Source organism: Belonocnema kinseyi, chromosome 4 (genome assembly GCF_010883055.1).
Source record: "Belonocnema kinseyi isolate 2016_QV_RU_SX_M_011 chromosome 4, B_treatae_v1, whole genome shotgun sequence".
Lineage (NCBI taxonomy): Eukaryota > Metazoa > Arthropoda > Insecta > Hymenoptera > Cynipidae > Belonocnema > Belonocnema kinseyi.
This window is the reverse complement of record NC_046660.1, coordinates 103,467,499-103,477,709: the sequence shown is the minus strand read 5'-3', so window position 1 is coordinate 103,477,709 and position 10,211 is coordinate 103,467,499. Positions and strand designations below refer to the sequence as shown.

Sequence of the window (10,211 nt, the reverse complement as noted above, 5' to 3'; positions counted from 1 at the left end):
AGATTAAAATAATTCCATAAGTTTGTTTCCATGTGTCATAAAATTTTCCAATAGAATTACATGAAAATTAATCTGATTTAAATATTTAGAAATATTTAAAAACTATTTTTCAACATAAATTAGAGTGGACACTATAAAACATGTCTGAATTTCTTTTTAACATTTTTTTATTTCTCACACTGGCTCACATAAAAAAATGTTTTGTTCATAAAAATCGGTTAGCCCATTTACGAGAAAAACACCTTTTTGGTTTTATTCTCCTCTCCATTACACCTGAAAAAAATAAATTTTTAGGTTTCTATTTGCAAAGTCTCTTATTCGTATAGATGCCAATATAGGCTTGATACGTGGAGGGGGGACAGCTTTTACATGCTGATTCCCCTAGGCCACTTGGTGAAATATTTGTTTGAAATAATCGTTCTTTTCTAAAGTATCATCGCAGGGCAGTCGTCCGTGGCCAGGGAAACTTTGAAGCAGGGTCAGCTCTTACTCTAGGCGCGCAAGCTCAACAATTTTGCGCAAGCTCCGAGCAGCATACGCAACGTCACAGTGTACATTCGTGGCATTTACTAGTGAGCCGCGCTGTGCCCTACCGTAAACACGTATTCGGCCGCACATGCTGGAAATGGCCTTCTGCGAAATTCGCAGTCACTTTCGCCACCTTTTCACCCTTTGATCAAAAAGTCAGTATTCACACCGGTTGTCGTCTCTTTATGAATTTTTCCCTTCTGAATTTCTGGTCTCGAGAATGAACGATTCACTGTCTTAGAACTCGACTTAAGGGCGCTTGAAGTTAGAACACAAATTTTAAATTAGACTTCTATTATAGGAATTAACACCTAAACCCATATCATTTATAAACCGAAATAAATATTTTCAAGTGTTTATAATGTGCTTGCGCGATACGGGTTATAAATAAGAGCACTGAAATATTTGGTTCTTTTTCATGCAGCGTTATTTTGCTCAATTAAGTGTTCGCATATTAGAGGCAATAATTTTTTCATTTGGATAAATAGATTTTAAATCTTTAAAGTAATAAAATAATGTTTTGTGAACTGAAGGAATAATTAAATTCCAGCGAAAAGCATTTATCATTGCGTTTGTTTACTGTGTACGCGTTCGAGGCTGGAATTAAACTAAATAGAAATGAAGTGCTCCACCCGTTAAAATTCGTGTCCAAAGAAGCTTCAATTTCCATTTCCAAATGAAATGGGAAAGCTCACATTCAGCGGTTAACCGAGGTCATCGACTTCGTTTTCAGTTGAATAATTGAGGCGCGAAAATGACGCAAATTGGGACTAACATCAAATTATTTTTCATTGTCGTTGATACTAGATGGCACATCGTGTTGAATGAATAAAAATAATATCAAATATCATGTTAATCGTCGGCAGCATAAATAAACTTAAGTTGAATCAAGTAATCGATCCAACCATTTTATGCGTAATTTTGCTCTCCTGGTACTAAAGTCTCGTTATCAGTAATTTTAACATTTTCCTAGGAATACGGCATGTTTATTACGAGTTTAATGACCGGGCAGCGAAACTCCAACTAATGGAATGCTTTTAACATTTTATTCGAACATTAAAACATTTTTTTGTCATAGACTGCGAATTATAACAAAGCCTATCTCGTTATAGCTCCCTCTGTAGGCACATAAATCGAAAACGATTTATGGTTTACGCATGATTTAACCGGAAAAAGTCGAGTTCAGACACTTTATATATATTCTGTTTTTTTCAAATTTAGCCTAGAAACTAAATCAATGTAAAGCTTTGTGTAATTTACAGCATTTGTGATATTTCACTTATTCATTTATGTACTTACATTTCAAATGAATTTTTTGTATCTAAATGCCTCTTCTTTAAGATGACTTAAAGAGCGTCATAAAATGTGTTTTCAAGAGAGCTCTCATTCTGCGCAGCCGCCAAAATCTCATCTGCTTCTAAAAACAATATTCCTAATTCTAATCGTATATTTTGCCATTACGAGAATGTAATTTCTATTAGTCAGAGATTTAATTGATTATCAGTCGTTAATAAATAATTTATTTAAATAATCTATTTTGCATTCAAGCCTAGTTTTTATTATCTATACGGTTTGTTTTCAGTAAATATTGATTTTGAATAAATTTCTATTAACATATTATATCTTGATGTGTTTTTTAAATAAACATTTAAACGATGTTAAAATATGATAAATTGTTCAAAATTATTATGAAAGAAAAATTCAAACATATATACTTTCTTTATGAATTCTGACGACTAAGTGAACACGATTCATTAACCGTGAAACTACAGAGAGAGTTTAATGATGCCGCGTTGAACAGTATAACGAACCGCATCCTCCAAGAAATTAAACTTTACCCATAATTAAATAACCGAAGCTTTGCGGCGCACGATCATCAGTCTTGAGAATGAATGGTTAGAGTTTGATATCTTTAGAGAACTGCTGTAATTCGACACTTAAGTTACTTGAAGTGAGTTCATTGACAGTGTAATCTTTTGTCCGAGATGAAAACTTCAGATAAGAGCAGTCAAATAATCGATCAAAATACATTAAAGAGACATTAATAAATGTTGACCAATTTTCTTATTGAAAGATGTGAGAACTGTTAATCTAGATGTCAATTCCACTTAATCAAAATGTGCTGCTTTGTGAAAAACTATGTCGTCAAGAAACAGAACTTCCAATGTGAATCGTCAAAACTGTGCGCTTTTGTGTTTGCTAATTTCAAGTCAAAAAACTAAATCAACCGTATTTAAGGAACAGTTTGCATATGAGTATAAGTGAATGATTGCAAATGGTAGGATTAGTAGTTGGTGAATTCGAAACCATGAGAGGGGACCTCAATTTCGTAACGGATATTCGATGGACGTTGAATTTCCCTCAGATTCTATTGTTCGTGATCCTCGGATTCTTTCGAGGTAAGATTAGATTTTTCAGGTTCCACATTTCTATATTTTTGCCATATTTATATATTTATGCCCTATCAAAACTAATACAAAATTATTTTAATTAGATTTAAATCTCCATCCTCAAAAACCATGAATTGTGCAACACAATATAGCTCACCTCAACGTTAATTTGTTTTATTTTATTTTATATTTAATTAAGAGCTTAAATTATATTTATATATAAATTTTCGACTTTAAAAGTATGCTTTACAAACTAGTGATACGTAAAGCTGACAAACACTAGACGTAAATACTTTGAACTAATATCGGACAGTTTGGCCTACATCTGTATACATAGCTCTCTGTTTCACACTCAAAAACAAACAGAAATATGATAATTAGTTTTTCAATTTTAAAAATTTGATTTGTAAAATTCGAAAGGTTGAAATGTGCTGCATTTTCAATTACAGACTTGATTGTTGTATTTTAATTGATTTTTGTTCGAAATGGAAGCAATACTAAATTAATTTTTAATTGGTTTAAAGTTTGAAGAATGAAATTGCAAAATATAATATTTTTAATTTTAAAATTATAGATCACTGATTATTAAGTTATTAAAATAAATGTATTTTATTGATATGCAAGCTTTTGACGAAAGAAAACTTCACACAAATATCTTGAAAATAAATAGGAAATGTTTTTCAAGAAATTTGATCGCAACGCCAGGATTCATGTACTGAAACATATTTTTATGATATATTTAGTTAAGCAGTCTACCGAATTGAATGAAGTTATTTTTTCCAAGTTTAAATCTAATCATCTAGGTTCTCCCTGCTGCGGAGATAGAAAGCTTTCACGGACTTTGAGACTTTTTTGGCAAATTTCAAAAAATAAACAAAAACTTTTTGGCTATCCGCAGTTTGTATAACAATGCAATAAGATGAATACCTAGCCAGGAACTCAATCAATCCTTCAAAGTTACATATAACTTAGTCGATTGGAATTCCGCGATAGTTCATGCGAAACTAATTTTCCCTATCAATATTCTTATCAAAAAAATTTAACATGAACACTGTGTACTGGTAGAAAAATTGTTTGCAGCAATTAGTACTCAAAATCATGGTCAAAAATGGCACAGAATTTTTTAACTAGCTTTATATTTTGCCATCAATAATATTAATTAATACGTTGCCAGTGCTAATTTGTTTACGATCATCATTGTAAAATAGACATAAGATAAAGTTTATAAATAATAAGAAATGTTTGAAGTGCAGGTTTTTCAAAATAAGTATTTAATAATAATTATGAATATTTATATTTATGAAGATAATGTAATTTTAACCTTATTAAGATAGTCTTTGAAAATGTCAACTTCCTCCTTTAATTGAAATCGTTAACATTTAAAATAATATGCGCCTCTCTGTTGAATACCGAATTCACGCAATTTAAAATCTAAATGTATTATCTCCTAAATTCAAACGTATTCTACTCTCTAGACAATTGTGCATCGTGCCATGAAAGAATTAAATGACGTGAAATGCACAAATATAGCGTCAAAAACGCTTTTACGTCACTTTGGTATTGCATCACGAATAGCATGATATTTTCACTGCAGGGATTTTTAATCAAGCAAATATTTCAACACGTACCAAGCGCTCCAGTAACATAAATGTGTTAAAATCAAACGAATTTTCGAAAACCCACTACGAAACGAGGCTCATGTGACAGATGATATGAATGAACACAATCTCTTCTGGTTTTATGCACTTTTAGTTCAATGGGAGTGACTAGCTCCCTAACGTGTTCATTTTCACAGGCAAAAGTTTGTTTCTAAAAAGAATTCATATTCGCTTTTTTATCACAGAACGTGAAATTGTATTTGAATCCTTTATTCACGCATGTTGGATATGAAATGTCTATCGGACATAAAATATATAACTTATCGCAAGTACAAGGTAATTTAACAGTTTTTTATTTTCTAAATTGAGAGGCCAATGTAACTTCATTACTTATTCCGTTAAGCGATTATTTGAATGGGATTTACTGCTTTCCCCTTTTAACCCTGTAAAATTTATATACTCTAATTTTTAGGTTATTTCAAACTAGCAGTTTACGCAGGAGAACGAACAAATTCTGAATGAATACTTTCATTTGGGAATCAGCCAAATTTACCATATTTTGTGCCATTGTGATTTTAAATTTGTGACATCTCAATCTTGGAAGTCTTCCAACCACTAATTTAAATTTAAGTAAAATTTCTATGTTCTCGTCTTATTAAAATTTACCCTCAAACGGGATATTCTCGTACACGCACGGGATATATTCGTATATTCCTAAGTTTATAGTTTAAACTATTTAAGGGGTTTCAAAACAGAATCTAAAACCATTTGAAGCCTTGCACTGGTTTTAGATTCTGGTTTTAACCCCGTTAATTAATTGAAGCTATCGATTTAGGAGGAAGTGGGTTTCGAAGCAGGGTTTTACCAGAATCTAGGGCCAGTTGAAGCCTTAACTGGTTAAAAACTGGTTTAAACTGTCGATTTAAAAATGTCCCGATTTTTCCCACATGTCATAAATTATCCCGTTTGACGGTACTCGCTTTTTTGAAAATTAAGGTTCGTCGATTTCATCAAATCTGAACGTATTGAACTAACCGATTGAGAAAAAATGGATTCTACAATACCTGAAAATAATGCACCAGTTCCAGAATTTTTTCACTAATGGCTCTAGTTTCGTCCATGGAAATGCTTATGAAAAAATCAAAAGTTGTATCTTCCGATAAAACTATACCATACATAAAAAAGGGTAGGAAGAAAAATGATTTATCTCAAAAAGATGAACTAATTTTCTCGAGAACATTTTTTGATAAGGCGCATATTTTTCGCTTTAATCTTGAAAATTGTTATTATAAATAACAAATTCCATTTTGTGGTTCAAATATGTAAGATACAAAAAAATTGTTTACCGGAAGAAGATGTACTTTTTTTGTCAATCACTTTTGAACAGGACGCTTCGTTTCTGTTTTAATCGTAAAAACAACATTTAAAAAATTGTTAAATAAAGTTTTTGGAAAAACGACACAACGTACAAAAAATCAATAAACAAACATTATTATTGAAAAAATCTAGAAGTCTGTTTAAATCCTCTGTTTAAATCCTAATGCAGATTATGAATTATAATAATATTTGAGCGTCCGCATGAAAAGTCCCTAAGGGCTGGTTTTTAATTTAGGAGATGTTCACGTTTTTCCAAGGTGAGATCAAGATTGTTATTTGCGAGCTTAAGTAGCGGATGATACTGGGAGCTAAAGTGAATCTATTGGGTCTATACTCATATCCAGAAAGTAACCGTATGTAGGTATATTTCATGTTCGAAAAAAATGTACAAATGTAAATTTTCTTGGGCTCATTTTGAAGATATTTTTTTCATTGTATTGCAGCAGGTTACGAGTATAAATAATAAAAAATTTCTTTTCGAATTGCAAGAATTTGAAGTTGTAATAAAAAAGTTGTAAAAATTTGAAAACATCTTATCTGTAAGAAAATCAGAATTAAAGTTAAATAATTATACATTTTGAGGAAATTACATAGAAATTTCTTAATTATATGTTTTATATATTTTACAACAATATTTTTGTTACTAAAAATAATATTGCAGTTTTTCTAAGTTTTTTGTTACCGCTTCAAGTTCTTGCAATTCAAGAAGAAAATGTTTACGATTTATAATCATAAGCTGCTGTGATACGATAAAAAAAATCTTAAAAATGAGCCCAAGAAAATTGAAAAATGTTGACTATTTCGGAAGTTGTTGAAAATTTAAGAAAACATTGGAATTTGCACTATTTTTGCAATATCTACTTAAAAACTAGACAAATTGGCTTTACCCTGGGCTTATTTTATACATAATTTTGAAAAAAATTAAACTTTGAAAGAGAAATTTTTTAGGTTGGATATAATTCAAATTAGGAGAATGTATTCATTCATAAAAAAGAGATGGCCTAAAACTTTTGCACGGCAGTGTATGTGTGCAAAATTTGTTGCCGATTGTCGAAAACTGTAGATTTCTATAAGCATCATACGTTTTAGGCCACTTGTTTTGAAATATTTCAAAAACTGCCCCCCCCCCCCCTCACTTCATATGCTCCTTAGTACTCTTACGAACTGTCCGAGAGCCCAAAGAATAAGTTCAAAAACTGTGGATTTGCATAAGCATCATCCGTTTTAGGCCACTTGATTTGATGTATATAGATATAAAGTCAAAGCTATTTTGTATTCTTTATTAAACACGTTATGTACACACATCAATCATAATCACATAATCCAACACATCAATCTATAGGTGTATAAATTTTAAAGTCGATATATGCAGCAGCGTGGACGGCATCGAGCCTCACGGGACAAATTTGAATTTTATGTAGTAGATTTCGGAAACAAGTAGAAATATTTGAATTCTTTTAATTACCCATTTTATAAATTCCTAAATTTTTAATAATAATAATAATAATACCGCGGCAAAATATTATAGGATCACTCACGATAGGTCTACTTATTTGTGTTCATTTTATGAGCACTTCGCTTGCTCATTGGTATGAAAAAAATTTTGTTCCGCAGAGAGCGAGTGTGTTCTCATATGTTCTGTTATATTGAGAAACATTTTAGCTTTCAGTACTGCTATATGCAAAAATTCAGGAAGTTTTTATCACATAAGCAATGTAAACATTTTTCGAAATTTTGTAAGCCTCTATTCATTGATCATGTAATGTCATGGAAGGTTCGGCAATGAGGCAATCGACGCGTCACGAAAATGTGAACAAACAAGCGAAATACAGTACGATAGTATTGCTAATATCAATAGCAATTGCTTAATATAATCAGAATAGCCAATTTTTGTAAACTTCATAAATAGGTACTTGGATATTATCAAAGATCTCACAATAGGTCGATCAATGCGTCTCCAAGTCGCAAATAAATTCATCGGACATGGAATTCTTGTATTTAGAATATCAAAAAAGTTTGTTAGATACAAATATGGTCAATTCTTCTTGCAATTCCAAGACATAAAAATCCCATTTCTAATTGGACGATTTAGCTCAAAACCGTACCAAACCTGAGCTTAAACTAATGCTGCAGGTCTTCTGAATTTGACTATTGCTCTTTTACTTTTTGAGATATGTTAAGTATAAAATATTTACACACATAAAAATACATTCAGTTTGAAGCAATTAAATTTGTTATTCTCTAGGGTCAAGTTACATGAAAATATGTTCTAAAAATAGATGAGATAATTTTTCTTATTACAAATCTCCCTGTAAGTGGAAGCAATAATAACTTTGTAATTTCATGGATTTAATATTTGAAGTTTCAACCTTTCGGTATCCATTACACTCAACTCCCGAGATAAGCACGGTTTCTGGCATGAGTGGTAGTAGCCTCGAGCATGTCTCGGAGGAATCCAAACGTAAACAGGAAAGGCCTCGTGTATAATTTTTGTAGGTTTTGAAAGCATGACGCAACTTAATGCAACTAGTTATAGGAACAGCGTAAGCTGATGGTATTTATCTCGGGAGTTAAGTGTATTTTTCAACTTGGCAGGATTTTTCATTGAAAATGTCAAAAACTATTAAAAAGGCAATCTTTGTAGGTTTATAAAATATGGGGGAGGGTTCAGAACAATTTGTATAGGTCTTTTTAATAAGAAGATGATAGTTTTAGGATGCCTGAACGATTCGGCATTTAAAAATATCATTTTGTAGTGAAAATAAAAAACCTAAATTGCATAGTTAGATCAAAGAACTTTTTTTATTTATTACAATCGTTTTAATATTACCGAGAAATCCTTGTAAATTGACAGACTTTGTTTAATGCAGCAGTTTTCGAGTAGGTGCAGGTATTTAGAATTTTCTTCTTTTTTTTCTATGTGAAAATAAATTTACTCAAATGGCAGAATGGCGGCTGCTTTTCTAAAATTTGTGAAGGTGGGTTTTCTCACACAGACAACAATTATTTGTGAAAAATATAATTTTTGCATTTTTCTTGGAAACGAAGAAAGATACCAAAAATGCTTAAATAAAAATGTACACAAATATATGGGTATCTATATGAGCAAAACTAAAAAAAGTTAATGCTTTCGAAAAAATCTTACTTATTTTTTTTATTGAATTTCGCTATCATTTCTATCTATTACTTCTTTCATTCCTATCATTTTTATCATTTATATCATTTCTTTCTATTATATTCGCTATCGTTTCTGTTAATATAGAAAAGCCATTATATCAGTTTTATACGGGGTTTATCATTTTTGTGACCGGAATAATTTTTTCAAGTTTTTTATTCTTTTTTCGTGAATCCAAATGAAAAAATTATTTTTCTAATATGACCAGAGGTAAAACAAAAAAAACCTAACAAATATTTAGTAGATATAAACATACAAAATATTTGTAAAAACCCAACAAGGAAAGTCGTGTTCAAGCTGTTAAATACGCGCCTCTACAATAAAAAATCGTTCTGACCTTTTTTTGAAACTTTGCCTGATTTAATATAGGATTTGTCCAATGCTTAATAAGTAAATAACGCTCCAAATATTGCCTCTCATTTTTTCTGCTGCTATTTCAGAACAGATTTTTAAAATATTGAGCTCTCTTTTAAGATTAGAAATTTATTGATGAAATCAGTTCTTCATGATAATGTTTGTTCTGGGAGCCAGAAAAATTTCCATTGAAAAGCCAAGTGTAGGCTCAAGTTCTTTTATCATAATTGACCTCAATAGTTCAAAAATTACAATAGATAGCCATTGAAGACTTAGTTTCACTACATTATATATTATTGGAAAAGTTTGTAGCAGTTATCGCTTTGCGCAAAGCACTCCCGCGGGCTAGATTGGAAACAAGCCATGGACTACGGTTCATCGACAACTATCATATGAGAGTGCTTAACCCGACTGCCATGAGATCTTGCCTTAAAGATCCCAAGGGGAGTTATACTTAACCTAAAGTCTCGTTTGCAGAATTATTACTAGCTCAGCCAATACTAAGCAAATGTCCGGCTATTACAAACAGCTGTTTTTCGTTTCTGTTTCTTCTTCAAATATAAAAAAATGTTATTTCAAATTATTCAAATTTTCCAATGGAGAACCTTTTTTCATTCCAATAATAGAAAATAAATGATTTTTTAATACTATCTACTGAGAAGGCAACTAAAAAAGCAATTAAGATGTATATACGAGGGTGGATTGATAAGTTTCCGGCCTGACCAAGAAAAACAACGTTTTTAAGAATTTTTTTTTTTATTTCTCAACATAATCTCCTCAAAGGCTGAT

At 31.1% G+C, this 10,211-nt stretch overlaps 1 protein-coding gene across 8 annotated transcripts in view; it reads left to right on the top strand.

The window, feature by feature from the left end:
* The first annotated feature begins 585 nt into the window (after nucleotides 1-585).
* LOC117172107 overlaps nucleotides 586-10,211 on the top strand; it is a 108,769-nt gene continuing 99,143 nt past the window's right edge. The window contains exons 1-2 of one of the 8 annotated variants that reach the window (XM_033359893.1): nucleotides 586-683; nucleotides 2,603-2,927. In XM_033359893.1, the coding sequence (XP_033215784.1) occupies nucleotides 2,804-2,927 (124 nt within the window). In that variant the 5' untranslated portion in view covers nucleotides 586-683; nucleotides 2,603-2,803. Of the gene's footprint in view, nucleotides 684-2,444; nucleotides 2,928-10,211 lie in introns of all 8 variants that reach the window. The other 7 variants (XM_033359894.1, XM_033359892.1, XM_033359891.1 and 4 more) reach the window with 7 other exon arrangements.